The sequence below is a fragment of the Coffea arabica genome, chromosome 2e, assembly GCF_036785885.1.
Source record: "Coffea arabica cultivar ET-39 chromosome 2e, Coffea Arabica ET-39 HiFi, whole genome shotgun sequence".
Lineage (NCBI taxonomy): Eukaryota > Viridiplantae > Streptophyta > Magnoliopsida > Gentianales > Rubiaceae > Coffea > Coffea arabica.
This window is the reverse complement of record NC_092313.1, coordinates 5,598,064-5,613,544: the sequence shown is the minus strand read 5'-3', so window position 1 is coordinate 5,613,544 and position 15,481 is coordinate 5,598,064. Positions and strand designations below refer to the sequence as shown.

Here is a 15,481-nt window from a genome sequence, read left to right as displayed (position 1 = left end):
TATTATTTCTGCAATCACGTTCCGTAGGCTATTTCATGTGTAATGAATGCATCAATAATTATTTAATGTTGTAGTCCATCACGGGACAATTGTTCTTGAATTTTCTGTATCATCAGATGTTTTACTTTGTACCCCAAATTAAGTTACTTCCAATTACATAATACTAGTACTATGTAAGTTGGATTACCATGGAACTTTGCTTGAAAACCTCTTCATTACATTCATTTTGACAGTTTGGCTTCCGTTGAGCTAAAAGCTGGCCTATTGGAATTTGGATGATATTCCATTTTTGCCTCTTGGGTCGATCTGGATATGGCTTTATTTATTTGTTTATTTGGCCTTGTTTGGACAGCCATTCTCGAAAAGAAAATTGTTACGTTTTCCGTGAACATATTTCCCAAACACCTTTTTACCTCGTATATATCAAATCGCTACAGTAATTTTTCTACAAAAAATCTAGAAAAATGCAATCCAAACACAACCTTATTTTGTCTACTTCATCTAAACCTTTCGATTATTTCTTTCGTTTTAATTCACCACTATAGTCTAAAAATCTCTCAGTGCTATTGATGAATGTCCTAAAAACCATCTTAATCAGTTAAATTCGGTGGTTAGCATTGTTAATGCATTGAACTGGGTCAATTTAAATTTTAATATGCTGTATATGAATTCTACAGAAATGAAATAGCAAGTATTAACTAATTTAATACAGGAATTCGTGAACACATTTAACAGTTTAAAACCGAATCGTGGTTGTGGTTTACGGTGAACACGTATAACAGTTTAAGCAAGGAAACAGAATTGATCACTTTCTCTTGCCTACACGAAGGTGTTTACGTTCTGATAAGAATAATGTGATGGGAACCGAAGGAACTTTTAAAGTTCGACACGCCAACGATAGGCGTATCTCGACGTTGACAACTGCTGCAGCTCCAAAATGTGATTGAGAAAGAAAGGCAATGCATGGTGACTTTTTCCTAATTTCCGGAAGCATAAGTTGGTGAGACACAAAAGGCTCAATAATACCTACTACTTTAAAAGGCTTTTACGCGGAAGCTCAGCAACTCACTAAAACAGATTAATTTTTTAAAAAAATTACTGTAACATTTTTTTGATGTAACATACGTAAGATAAAAAAATGATTGAAAAATATATTGATGATGTATATAAATACAAAAGAGCAAATAATTCATTCACTATCTAAACACACCAATGCCTTCTAATACAGGAATGGTTGGAATTTTGATGCAATTCTATAGTATCATATTTTTATAATTTGATATACTATTATATAATTATTCGTTGTACGTGGAAGTTTTATTCGTACATACCAATTCAATGTATACATATAACTTGATTTGTAAAAATACAATAAAAATTTAAAAATTATATATAACAATAATATATAATTATATCAAATTCAACTGCACCTGCAATAATCCCTAATACAAAATTGCTTCTAATTTTGATGAGTATCTCCTTTGATTTGTGTTTACAAGTCCTATTATAGCATAGAGTTGATATCACGTTTGTTTAGATATGGTTAGAGCTTTTAATGAACGGAGGTACTCGAATTGTTTGAATTTGAAAAAAAAAACATTTTATAAATGGCTCAAGTTCAAACACAATAATAGAGTCGTTTAATAATCGAGGCAAATACAAACTTATTTGCGAACTATTCGAATAGTTCATGAACACATATGTAATTATAAAAATAAATAAATACAAACATAAATACATTTAAAATTATTTAAAGCATATTACATTTTACTAAACAAAGTAATTATACATAAATTTGTATTATTTACTTCTTTAAAATCAAGAAATACCATTAAACTTATTCTAAATAATATATATTACTTACTCCAAACTTAAATTTAGATCTCAAGCTCAAATTAAATCATCTCCAAAGTTAGATTCGATTTCGAACTCAAATTCGGCTCGTTTAGTTTAACAAGTCTAGCTCAAACTTAGACTCGAATATTTGTACAAATAAACAAAATGAATCAAATTTGATCAATACTTATAGTTCATTTAATATTTGAGTCAAAATTGACACCTGCTCGTATAATACACAAACAAAACCTGAAGATCTTATAAAAATGTGCATGTATAGAGTACGTCATACTTTCTAAATTGCCATAATTCCTCAAGAACCTAACTTAAATAAGCTGAGTGAACGCCTGTGATTTTGTTCATGTTCATTGGGGATGGGTTAATTTGGTTTGAAACACTTTAATAACAATTTAGGGTGCACTTTTATTTTTTTCTTTTTAAAAGTTGAGAATGCAAACTGAGAATCTTTGAAATCATTGAGGGTTCAAAGTAATTTTGGTCGATACAAAAAAAAAAAATGGCCACCTCAATTACAGTAGGAAAAAAATATTTTGCTACAAATTAAATTTTTTTGGTCAAATGCTACAAATTAATTGGATTAGTGCAACTAAACATTATCGATACTGGTAAAACAGTGACAAGGCTGCCGATTGTCTCTCCTTCCCCATATAGCCCAAATCATCATTAATTGTTCTTTTTTTTTCCGGGTGCCTGAAGATCGGTTATGGCAGAAAAGAAGAAGATGAAAAGCGAAGCTAGCAGCAGTAACAGTAATAGCAGCGGTGGTCAAAATAGTAGCAGAGCAGAAAGCGTCGTCATGGATGTTGGCCGCCGTCGGAGCTCTTGCGGTTACTGCAGATCCGCCAGTCATACAAGTATTTCTCACGGTCAGTCTCTTAATTATGCTTAATTTTGATACTTATCCAGGTAATTTTGATGTCATCGCGCTCTCAATTTAGTTTTTTGTTATGGCAAAGTTTAAATTTTTGGGAGAATTGTTATTTTTCTGTCAGAATTATGTGTTCTGTGGAGGTTAATTCTGTTGAAACGATCAGAAGTTTGTGAGCAATTAGTTAAGATTATTTATTACTCCTTCACCCTCTCTCCTCATAAAAAGCTGCAATTCTCGGCTTCTATCTTTTTGGTTTTGTTTTGTTTCTGATCGACATACCGGTGATAGTAAATTTTTCATCACTATGGCAATAGGCCGTCATTATGATTGCCAAAATGTAAACGACAGCTACTCGATCTTAGTCTGAATTTGATTATTTCCAAATGGTCATGCAACAATGACAAAAATATCACTTCTGCAATGAGACCGCTATTAGTCCATGCAATTCTTTTGATTTTTACTTTTTTCCATGCGAAACCTATGGTAGTTACGGGGCGAGGATATTTGTACAAAAGATTATTTTGATAGATTTAAATGGTCATGCGATTATGACAAAGATATCACTTCTGCAATAAGCCAAGTTCAAATGGTCAATGCAGTTCTTTCTTTTTGTTTCCCCTTTATTTATTTATTCTTGTGTCTGTATAGAAAAAAATATATGTACGTCACCAACATTCTCTTCTTTGAAATATAATCCATTTGAATTACCTACTTTTGGAGCTCAATTGGAAATACTTGGAGAATGATAGAAAGTTAAATTAAATACCTGAAATCCAAATATTTGATTCTTGGAGCTCAACAGTTGATCTTTTATAGAGAAGGAATGATTAAGGATGTATTTCTCTTGGGATTATTGGACCACTAAAAGGGATATCAGAGAAAGAAGAGATTAATAATGTTATTCAATGTTACATGCTCATAATAATTGCAAACAAGTTCCACTTTGGAAATTAGTTTGATATGACGTTTTAATATCTTCTTCTGCCTTTGTTGAATATTATTATTTAAAAGGTTTTGGTGTCACCTTCTCTTTGAAATTTTGTTGTTCTTAATTTGCAGGATTATGGGCTCTGAGTCTGACAGTTGATGACTATCAAGGTCTGTATCTCCTGTTTTTCTAACAAAGTTGTTCTGGAGAACTTTAGATAGCAAATACTTGATCTTTCGTTGTTTAAAAAGTATAATAGGGCCTTTTTGCTTTGGTATTTTATCTTGGAGCCTTTTCTTGAATGTTACGAGTTTTAGTGAAATCTCTCTACATTGTAGCTCTTCTTGATAGAGGTTGGAGAAGGTCGGGCTGCTTTGTATACAAACCTGAGATGGAGAGGACATGCTGTCCGTCGTATACCATCCGTCTCGAAGCCAGTGAATTTGTTCCAACTAAAGAGCAACTTCGAGTATCAAAACGAGTGCAAAGGTTTTATTGTGTTGCAACTCCTTCTATCTCCTCATGTTTATTCTTCGGTTTATCGTTGAATGTTCACCCAAGGCAAAGAAAAGTTTGGGCAAAGTTAACATAGATACACATGCATCTATATACCATTGGGAAGCGCATAAGTGCCTATATCGTTTTCTCTCTGTTGGATGTGCTGTTTTGATTCGTACGTGCATATATTAGTGAATGTGAGTAATGACAACCTTGTATTTCTCCAGAGGTTTAGATCCAACTATTCTTGGTTGATATAAATGCCAACTCTAGTATAATGCTACATTTTTCATGTCAGCTCCAGTTCACGGCTTGCCAGGAAAAGAATTTTGCACCGTTTGGAATCAATCTTGAAGTATTTGCTACTGTCTGTTTGTCCAATTTATAGAATGTACTTGCTATCATAACTCTGGTTCCTTCTTTTCCAATTGGTGCTTTCTTCTTTGTATCCGGGTTCTTTACAATTTATGTGTTGGAATTCTGGAATCCTCAATGGCTCATTTGCTAGTCTTTCCAAAATTGTGATTCCAAATTGAGTGCAAAATTATACAGTGAAATATAAGTTATCTAGATACAATGAAAAGTTTCAGTGAAAGTAATTAAATACAAAAGTGACTTTCTTCTAGGTTTCTAGATGGCACATTGGATGTTAGAAAACCAGAGAAAGTAATGAATGAATGGAGTATTAGTGGGGGATCCTGCAGCTCTTCCCAAAATGAAAGTGCAAACTGCGTGGCAATGGAGTTTTCCTCAGGTGATCACGAAGAACAGAAGAACCAAGGTGAACAGATTATACACTGCTTATCAGACCAGATAGATATTGTGGTTCAAGAATATGTTAAAAGCGCATTTTCCTGTGATCTTGAATTGCCAAAAGCTTCTGTCAAAGTAGTTGCACCAGCTAAAAGAAAGTTACTTGTTGAAGGGTCAGAAGACTTATTATTCACCAGCAATGTATCATTCCAGATCTCTGCTGCTTTAAGACAAGCTAAGAAGGGCATTGGACATGTACAATATTCAAAGTGCAGTACAGAGGAAAATGGTCAGTATCCTGAGATTTCTCCAAAATTGATTGCAGAAATTCTTGCAAGGCACCTAAAGGAGGTGCCAGAATCCTGTGGTTTGTCAATTAGAGCTTGCAATGGGCACATTAATTTCTATTCTACTGGCAACCAAAATATGTACAATGATATCGTTAAAAGTGGGACAATGTGGAAGCAGCTACCTGCAGAAAGTGGTAGGAAACATAGCTGCTTGAATAAAATCTTTGTAACTTCTCAAGGCAAAAGAAGGCAGCTTGAGATTCGTTTGAGAAGGTCCAGTTATGATCCTGAAGAATATTCCTTGTACAGGAAGTACCAACTTAGAGTGCATAATGATACTCCCGATCAGGTCTCTGAATTCTCATACAGGAGATTTCTGGTTGATACTCCCTTAATATTTGTTCCTCCTACTGGAGATGGTACAGTTCCCCCTTGTGGCTTTGGTTCTTTCCATCAGCAGTACCTGATCGACGGGCAGCTAGTTGCAGTTGGTGTAATAGATATTCTTCCTAAATGTTTGTCTAGTAAATATTTATTCTGGGACCCAGACCTTGCCTTCTTATCACTAGGTAAGTATTCAGCCCTGGAAGAAATAAGATGGGTGAAAGAGAATCAAGTACATTGTCCCAGTCTACAATACTATTATCTTGGTTATTACATTCACTCATGCAACAAGATGAGATACAAAGCAGCTTATCGACCCTCTGAACTCCTTTGCCCTCTTCGCTATCAGTAAGTTATTCTTCTTCCTTGTGAAAATGGGACAACTAAGTGAAATATCATAATCAATTAATCTCATAGTTTGGAGCACCACAGCATGGTTGTTTTCCATTCTTTTTGGGTGTTATATCATACTTTTAGCCCCATAAGATGAACCTATTAAATGTTACCAATATAAGTTTGTTCTATGCACTATGATTTCTATTGCTGTTAGGAATTTGCTTTTGTCCTCGTGAAGGCTACGGTTTTGGGATGAGTTACATCCAATTCTTTTACTTTAAAGGCATATTTTTGGAGGGGTGGATGTGCCACACTAGTGGCATCAGTTGCACTCCTTTTTTTCTTTTCTTTTTTTGGTGGACCATTCTTGTACATTTCAGTTGCATGACCTGAAAGATGTATTCCAAGGCTAGCTTGGGATGGTCAAATCCACATGGTCGCCCTTGGAATCCCTGTGTGTGCAATATTAGTTAGAAAGCTTTATATTAAATTTAACCATTTAACATTTGTGTCAGACAGATCGATGTGAGGTTTTGGGAGATTAATTATGGCCTGAATATCATCATTTTTCGTCTAAATAATCATGAAGGTTTAATTAAAAACGAGTATTTTTTCCCCAGTCTATGAAGCCCAATTTTTCCTTAATGTAACGCAGATGTTATTCTTCCACATATTCACTAATAATTGCAATGGATTTTACTTTGTCAGCAAGTCACAGTCTTTGGAACCCACCTGGTCTTCAAGCTTTTAAGTTATTTCTAACTGGCATTATTTTCTGTAGGTGGATTCCATTTGATGTTGCGAAGCCCCTGCTTGACAGGAAAAGATATGTTGTTTTATCTGATTTTGCCTCATTAACAAAGGGGGAGCCGTTGCCGCCTACCACTCTTCAAAACCATATGGAAGATCTCCATGGTGATCTCTTCAGTGAATGCAAAGATGATGTATTTATTCATGAGGACGTGGAAATGATTGAACTTGATTCTGAAGATTCTGATGTTGACTCAGAGCCAGAAACTAGTTCTTCACCACCTGCAGCAGCTGAAGATGGAGATGTTGGTAATATCTTGATTGGTATGAAGTCATTGCGGTTACGATTTAAGGTATTTACATGACATTCTTTACTTTAATTATGGTATATTCTAATTGTCAGTATCCTTTATCGTTAGAGAAGACATTTCTTTTAAGTTGGTATCTTCCATGTTAATCTAGTAAGACAGTTATGGAAATATTAGCTTTTCCTTTCTAAATAATCTAGATTTAAAAAGGCAAAAAAAAAAAAAAAGAGGAGTGCCAGTCTATAAATGGTAATTCTGTTTTCAATATTAACACATTATCCTGTTTGTAAAGATTACCTCTAGTTGCTGCTGACAACTCCTTGAATTCAGCGACCCTGACACATTACACATGCCTATGCTTCGATCTTAGTCATTACCTAACTTGTACTGTTTTCAATCACCCTGGAATGTCTTACTGTAGATCGCTAAGAAACTCACTAAGGTAGATCAAATTTCCCCACTTTGTACTGCAGTGTAACTTAATCTAAATCTTATTGTGCTTGAAGGACCTGTGTCAAGCTTTTGGTTCCAGCGAAAGGAGGTACATGGAAACCCAATTGCAGAGATACATGAGAGCTGTTGGTGCCGAACTCTCTGAGCGCATTGTGTATCAGCCTGATCTGCCATTGACAAGAATGCAAGAAATAGACGAGTGATTGAAAGGAAAATCGGGACAGATTGAAATGAAACTTGCTGTCTGCGTGGAATTTTAGAGTAACCGATTGCTGATCAGGTTGTGGAGTCTTGAAACAAAAGAAGAAAAATTGGTGCTTATTGATTTTGGGTGAACTGATTTTGAGTGGTTCACTTAGCAAGTTGTTCACCTTAAGTCTCAAATTGCCTGTAATCTGCTTCAAAGATGTAATCTTGACCGACCTTCATGTTTTAAGTTAAATGTATGTCTTAATTGCAAGACAATGACCGAACACTTGCAAATTCGAGACTAGCTATAGATGATCATTTTCAGTTTCAAACAGGGATGATACTATTTGTGTTCTACTTTTCATGAGGTCATGCATGACTTTCTTTTCTACAGTTTCTTTTGTAGGTGTTCTAGAATATTTATGAAAGAGGAAAGACGAAGGATTATTGATCGATTTGACTTTCGAGTTGCATGATTTGCCAAACGCGGGTTGTTAATTAATGTTATTGGTGTTTACTGTATTTAGTATGCTAAGCAAGCAAGAATATCAACCTTCCTTTTCGTCGCGATGATAAACCTTCTTATCCATTTCCTTAAGTAAGTCTTTTTGGGCCAAATCTCTTTTAACTCTCGCACGCAAATAAAAAAAAATCTGTGACCAAGAAATTCATCATCCCAGAAGCGGTTTAGGACAATAGCTTCCCTAATATCATGCGGAGTAGGTTTCCTTGGACCAGGACCAAGAAAGAAGTAACATATCGACAGCAAGTCTGTGGAATGCAATTTTCCACTTCTGTTAAGCAACTGGTAACCCAGGTTCGTAATCTTGGAATCTCTCGACTCCAGTACCGAAGGTAAGGTAAGACATTCCCGTGGTTGCCAAGTGCTGACGTTGATCAAAATACAAGCAAATGTGAAGCCAAAACAAATGAGCATTCGCCAACCATGTTTTGATGATCAGATGCATCTCTAGTTATAACCAAAAGAGCTTTAGAACTTGTGATCAATGGCCATAAGTTCCATGTTCGGTCAAACAATATGAACATTGTCCAGCAGATTTACATACATGATCCCTTTCAGCAAGCTGAGGAATCCAGGGCACGAGGATTTACCAATTTAAGAATCCAATAGTCCAATAAAAAGCAATAACAGTAGCAAGAATGTACAGTTGGAAATGGAAATTGGCTTTCAATCATAATCAAACATCATCGGCGTCACTTCCTCCTACATATGCTTCATGGCTCGTCCAATAGTTGCTCCCATCGGGACCTGAAATCTTAAACCTGCTCATCATTCAAGAGAAGCAAGTCAAGATTCACGCGGTGCATTCAAAAAGATATCCAAAACCTTTTAATCTAGAATTCACTGACCGTTCAAGTACAGATTTCCCTTCCTTGTACTTCTGACTCTTTTCATGGGCAGTTTCCTGGAAGCAACCATTTGAAGCAATTAGTACCATAAAGAAGAACATGTACCACAATTTTTAACATAACATGCCTCTGGATCTTACATATTTCCATCCAACAATGGACCCACAACGGACACAGAAAATGTCAGCAACAGTGTGCAGTCCAGTCATCATCATTCTTTCTTCTTTCTCTCCAGCAGTTACATTTGCTCTGATAAAATCAGCAAAGGACAAGGAATCACTCAAGTGAAATGAACATAAGATAATTTTCAGTAAATTTTAACTCTGAAGCTGGATATGTGGCAACTGAAAAGATATGACACCGCAAACTGTATGTGGCAACAAAGCCAGCTGAACTTCAATCTTAATCCACTCAAAAGCATTGGCGTAGAGATTCCTAATCGAGCTCCTCTTGGCTTTTTGATCAGGTCTGTTACATCTAAATGTGTAGCTCGTCAACAAATTTTTTCAGGCAATCGCTGGTGGTGGTCAGTTACAAATCATGCTTGAATCCTAAAGCGAATTAGAAGCCTACCACATGATCTCTTCATGAGTTGTTAAACAACAAGTAGTTTCATTGGAAACTACAGGGCATCCCCAAGAATTTGATGCACGAATACTAGCAATAAACAAGCTACTACAGGCAAGCATGAACATCAACAAAAGGCAAAACTCAAGCATGAAACTTTTGCATGGCTAAGAAACTTAAGAATGCAATTCATTTCCTGGTAGCCATTATGTAAAATCATCAGATGACTCCATTAAGTGTAAAGGTAATACATCTGTAACGCACTTGAATCCATGAAATTGCTAGTTGAGTTGTGATATTGGGTGCACAATATCCAGAAAACTTACACCTTATTGAAGAGATAAGCCTTCCCATGCCTGCAGTGGAAAGACTGAAGGAAAAGAACAGAGGGAAACCACTAAGTCAGTTTTGTGCATGACCAAAACTCCCAGAAATTCGAATAGTCAAATTCTAAAGAACTGTAACCTCAAGTCCTTAGAACAATGAAGAATGCATTCATAATTGCACCTATTTTCCATGGTTGCTTATTTTCCATGGGTGTAAAGCAGTAAAGCCTCATGTTTCAAATCAACCAAAGAGTTGCATACGTGAACCCCATTAATCAGCTAGAAGTATGCATTTGAATATTGTAACCTAACTGATGCATAAATACTATTTTCATAACAGGACAAATAACAAGTGAAAACTGGTCACTAGGTCCTTGATGGCCAAGCAGAAGCACGCGACACAAGCTCACAAAATACAAAATGCATTCAACGATCAAGGTACTGCATTTCGGTCTATTTTGAAACCAGTACAGCGAATGCCCCATTTTAACCATGAGAGGCAATGAATCTATATAGTGTCAACCCTTCAAATCACAACCTTATAGAGAATTGAAGGAAATGCCAAATTCTCGAAAATCAATCAACATAAAGCACCAGAGAGAGCATCACTTTGTAGCTGATGCTTTGACTTAGTCCCAAATGAGAAAAGTATTAGCCCCTTCTCCTCCCTTCCAGTTTCCACTGAAGTAGCAGAATTCTAATCAAACATGTCCGCTTACCAAACAACTCCAGCAGAATTGCACAAACTTGAAGTCAAAGAATCCCATCACAAACAATATAATGATAATTCCAGCGAAGAAGCACAATCTCAATTACAAAAATACACATACGGAACAAAAAAGGAAAGAATTGACAAATCAGAAAGCATACAGTAAATCAAATCAGATACAATGAGAAAGTATCGATCTTTTATACGAATAGACTAACAACAACAATAGATGGAAATGAAGGAAAAAAACCTTGGAAACGATGTCTTCCCAAAGGGCAAGATGGGTACCACAGTGCTTGCAGCAATAGATCTTCCCTTCAAGACTCACCACAAACAGCCTTCCCATCTTTCTCTCTCTTTCACTACTTCACGCAATTGCCTTGGCTGTCTTATTTTCTTTCTCTCCGTACTCCTTGCTAGTTTCTTGTATACAGTAAAAACAGGGAAAAGGGAAAGAATTCAGAACTGGGCTATTCAAGGAAGTATAAAAAAATGGGAGTAAAAGAATAGTTTTATGGAGGGGGTGGCGATGAGATAATGCAGTGAAAGTGAAGAAAAGAATAAAATTGATACAAAAGGAGAGAGAGGGACAGAGACAAAGGGTAATAAAGAATGTAATACTAGTAGTAGTCTAAAAGCAAAACTCTAACCTCTGAAAGAAGAAGAAATGAAGGTGCAAGCATGAAGCAACTAAGCAAGGAAGACGCAAAAGAAAGACCAAATGGTTAGGAAGGCAAAAACCAAGAAAGAAATTGTAGAAAGGTGGGTGGGTTTCTTGCGGTTTATGTGGACAAGTCTCCAACGCACACTGCCAATTCTTGCAACACGTGTTTGTGGCTTTGCGCAGTGTAAACCCAACCCATTCGCCAGATTTCCCTCTGGGTCTGGGGAGGTTTCGGCATTTTAGCCACCAGCAAGGAGCAAACTACAGAGTCCATCAACCCATACATTTGCCCCTTGCAGAATTATTATCTCGTCAGACCCCCTCGCTCTCTCTGTTCATACTATGCTGTGTATTATTAACCATGGGAAACCCCCAAGTTCTTCCGCAAAACAAAATTAAAAAAGAAAAGAATTTTTTTTTTGAGACAGAAAAAGAAAAGAATTCAAGAAAATAATTACTCAAGCATTGAAGTTAATTAGTACTTGTTAGTGCTCTACTAGTATAATCCAACAGGGAAGAAAAGAGAAAACCATCAGTAACTATAAGAGTTTTTTTAGAAACATTTTTCAGTTATGTTTCGGATTAAAAAAAAGATTGAGACCTTAGAGTTGATTCAGAGTTAAAATCCTGCTGTCAATTTTAGAGTTCGAATGGCATACTTCACCGTTGAGGTTGAAGATAGTAGTAGAGAGGTGAAAGCGTTAAAAACCAAAAAAAAAAAAGAGTCCCTTCTAGATACTGCACAAGGAAGGATAATGGTTAAGTATATAGTCAACAATTATTAATTATCATTGATATGCCTTCCAATTCCAAACCCCAAGAGTACAAGGATGCACTAACACTTAATTAGTTAAATATACCGTTCAAACGAGCATGATATGGCTAAATACACCTAATAATGACGTTTTCTTATGGCTAAGATTTATGTACTCACTTATTTTTTGTTACTAAAAATACATCATGAGAAATTAAATTATCAACTTACAATAAAGTGCTTTTGTCAGGGAAAGGAAAAACTTAGGGTGCGTTTGATAAATTTGAAATCTAAAAACTGAAATTCGAAATCTGTAGTCTGAATCCATTAACTTATTGAATTATTAAATACTAAATCTGATACATTTGAGTGTATATCACATTCAGTGATAAGTGAATCATTTATCACTTAATTTTGGAGATAAATTTTGTTTAAAAAATTCAGTGTCATTTAATTAATTCAGATGTTCCATTTTTTTTTTATCAAACACATCTGAATATATTAAGATCTGAATTCATTAAATTTAGGGCTCTATTTGATAATCCAATTCACCGCTTAAACTTAATGAATTTAGATTTTAACATATTCAAACTATTTGATAAACCAAAAATTGAACATTTAAATTAATTAAATAGCATTGAATTTCTTAGATAAAACTTGCTCTAAAAAATAAGTGGTAAACTATTTACTTATCACTGAATGTGATATGCACTCAAATGTATTATATTTAATACTTAATAATTCAATAATTTAATGGATTCAAATTTCAAATTTCAAATTTCAATTTTATCAAATGCACCCTAATTGATCAAGGCAGTGATCTTTTTTTTTTCTTGGGGTCTACTAATGGAAAATCACGACAGCAATAAATTTTACAAACTGACGATCTCAAAAATTACATGTGGTGTTTGCACCACTAATATGGTGTAAACATATTATTTGTCCGTCATAAACATATTAGTGGTGTAAACATGTTACACCACTAAAATTATTTGTCTTTTATAAATATTATATTTTAGTTCTTTTTTGCTTCTTTAAAGTTCAATAACTGTTAATTGAGTAATACACAAAATTTAACAAATTCAAAAATTAAAATGCATGAAAATGAGATTTTTTTAATGAATTTTATACTATATTTTTAATTTTCTATTATAAATTCTTTTGAAATTATTGTATTTAATTTTTACTTAGTTAATAGTTATTAATCTAAACAAAATAAAAAAAGAACTAAAATATGATATTTATAAAAAATAGTAATATAATAAAAAGTGGGACAGAAGATCCGTTGCACCGTAAAAATATCCATCCTAATTTATTTATATGAATTAATCTTTTCTATACTGACAATGTATATACTATCGTTAAATGAATGATAACTATACAAAATTTGAATTCATTTATTATTGGCTTCTTCAAGGTGGGATTGGGGAGGAGAATTGCCTGTCAGGTGGTCCGCAATCACCTAATGACCGTTCCCGGAATTGAAGAGAAACTTGGGGCCCGTTAGTTGGTTCAAGTCAATACAAAGCGAATGCCAATCAGGCAGCCAACCTTCTTGTTGCCAAAATAAAAAGAAAAAAAATCACATACACATTTTATTATGACCTGACGTAGTCCACCACCACCAACGTTGCGGAGCTTTCCTGTCTCTAAATTCTAAAATCTACATGATATGTCGAATTCCGAAGTTTCTCTTCCACCAAATTAGCAGTAATTAGTAGTATTAATTGCCAACTTCAAGTACTCGATGAATTGAGGAATCTATCAATCGCGACTACGACTGAAGGGCCTCTAATCTAATGCGTGACTTCAGGCCTCTAATCTAATGAACTGGCTCGCAGTTGGGATCCTCTGTGCTATTATTCGGTGCCAAATCCAGTGCCAATTTTATTTATCACGTGATGATAGAAGAAATTTAAATAAACAGTACATAACAAATTAAATAAACAGAACACTTGACATAAATATAGAAGTGACACTGAGGATCTTGTGTGCGCACGGACCTCACATATCAAATTTAAAAACAATTTTTGTGGGATCATGGGATTTGTTGGTCTAACTTCTAAGGGTGGACCGACCACGTTACTCATCAGTGCGATGCGATGCTGTACAGTGTACTGCGTACACAATAAACTATTTGTGCAAAAGCTCTTTTCCTATTCTTTTTGGGGATACATCAATGATGACACGTAGTAATTTACAACAGAAATCTATTCTTTGTAGATTATATTGGTGAGGCGGAGGCCTCAGAGTTCGAATGTTGGAATGCGATTTTTTTTCCTGTTCACAAGGAAACCGTAATTGCTATTTGAGAGTGTATATTGGATAAATTTCGTCCCGTATAATAACCCGTCAATAATACAAAAAAGTAAGATGTATTAAACAAATCCCATGCGACGGATATATAACAAAGTTTTATGCTTATTCCTCTTCAATTCTTTGCGTGCGTGTTATTCGATCATAAAGACGAAGAAAACAAACCTTAGAATTAGTCTTCTAGAGATTGTTTTGTTCCAAAATTCGATAAAGGAGGGATGTCCGCATCAATAGGGCTGTCAACGGGCCGGGTCCGGGCCGGAATTCATTATTCCGGACCCGAACCCGAATTACTATACCGGACCCGGATCCGACCTGTTTACCCGACGGGTCTTTTATTCTATGTTCTGGATTCGGATCCGGCGGGTCCCGGATCCGGGTCGGGTCTACCCGAACAAATTTAGCAGAATTTATAATTTCTAATAAAAATGAGAAAAAAATATATTTGTAGACTAATTCTAACTAATGCAAAGAAAAAACCAATTATTAATTCATTTATATCCGGATCCGGGTCTAATACGGGTCGGAATACTATATTCCGTATCCGACCCGTTTTTTGTTTGACAAAACGGATCCGGATCCGGAAAACGGAATTAAATCCCTACCCATACCCGCAATAATTTCACGGATCCGGTCCGGATCCGGGTCTAGACCCGACCCGTTGACAGGCCTACGCATCAACCATCAATTCACTTGCAAGATTGGACTTGTTTCCTCTTTGGCCCGTAAATTAATTGTACCAAATGTAACAAGACAATGAAAACAAACAGGAGCAGCAGCATTGTGTGTACTGCAAGTAAAAATACACGCTTAGAAAACCTTATATGTGATATGATGTACGTGACAAAGCTCAATTTTATGTACGAGAAAATGACACGACCAAATAAAATGCCTATGTTTACCGTATAAAAATGCAATAGAATGATAATAATAATAATCCCAGAGTACAAACCATAAACGATGAATACATAGGATAACACAGATAAACCAAGAAAATAGGTTCCAATTTGACATTCTCGAAGTGTATCCTTCTGTTCATGCATGGTGATGAGTGTACTTTAAACTTGCAATAATGCAACATCCCTCCTTAGCGGCACCCTTTCCGCACAAGTAAACCAGTCTACTTGCCAACAGTAACACGTACGATGCCAAACCAC

General features: G+C 35.4%; 2 protein-coding genes across 3 annotated transcripts; one reads left to right on the top strand and one right to left on the bottom strand.

Moving 5' to 3' along the window:
* The first annotated feature begins 2,143 nt into the window (after positions 1-2,143).
* On the top strand, positions 2,144-8,072 carry LOC113730371 (arginyl-tRNA--protein transferase 2). 2 transcript variants are annotated; one of them, XM_027255010.2, is made up of 7 exons: positions 2,144-2,723; positions 3,788-3,826; positions 3,995-4,145; positions 4,781-4,935; positions 5,080-5,929; positions 6,699-7,020; positions 7,482-8,072. In XM_027255010.2, the coding sequence occupies exons 1-7, from the start codon at positions 2,561-2,563 to the stop codon at positions 7,629-7,631; spliced, it is 1,830 nt and encodes a 609-aa protein (XP_027110811.1). In that variant the 5' UTR covers positions 2,144-2,560; the 3' UTR covers positions 7,632-8,072. The 2 variants fall into 2 exon arrangements, with proteins under 2 accessions (XP_027110811.1, XP_027110810.1); XM_027255009.2 differs by having other exon boundaries at positions 4,781-5,929.
* A 543-nt stretch (positions 8,073-8,615) lies between these two features.
* On the bottom strand, positions 8,616-11,588 carry LOC113730370 (protein yippee-like). The gene is made up of 6 exons (XM_027255008.2): positions 11,241-11,588; positions 10,841-11,013; positions 9,882-9,925; positions 9,129-9,237; positions 8,989-9,044; positions 8,616-8,901 (listed from the first exon to the last, which is right to left on the bottom strand). Exons 2-6 carry the CDS (start codon positions 10,934-10,936, stop codon positions 8,817-8,819), a joined length of 390 nt encoding a protein of 129 aa, XP_027110809.1. The 5' UTR covers positions 10,937-11,013; positions 11,241-11,588; the 3' UTR covers positions 8,616-8,816.
* Positions 11,589-15,481: the final 3,893 nt, after the last annotated feature.

What these genes read in the sequence shown, in the direction of transcription:
- LOC113730370 (XM_027255008.2), bottom strand. Translation starts at nt 10,936, where the DNA reads ATGGGAAGGCTGTTTGTGGTGAGTCTTGAAGGGAAGATCTATTGCTGC. An exon ending in GCTTATCTCTTCAATAAGGT is followed by an intron (nt 9,238 to 9,881) that starts GTAAGTTTTCTG and finishes TGATTTTATCAG; the next exon opens with AGCAAATGTAACTGCTGGAG. An exon ending in GGGAAATCTGTACTTGAACG is followed by an intron (nt 8,902 to 8,988) that starts GTCAGTGAATTC and finishes AATGATGAGCAG; the next exon opens with GTTTAAGATTTCAGGTCCCG.
- LOC113730371 (XM_027255009.2), top strand. Translation starts at nt 2,561, where the DNA reads ATGGCAGAAAAGAAGAAGATGAAAAGCGAAGCTAGCAGCAGTAACAGT. An exon ending in CTTTGCCCTCTTCGCTATCA is followed by an intron (nt 5,930 to 6,698) that starts GTAAGTTATTCT and finishes TATTTTCTGTAG; the next exon opens with GTGGATTCCATTTGATGTTG. An exon ending in CATTGCGGTTACGATTTAAG is followed by an intron (nt 7,021 to 7,481) that starts GTATTTACATGA and finishes TTGTGCTTGAAG; the next exon opens with GACCTGTGTCAAGCTTTTGG.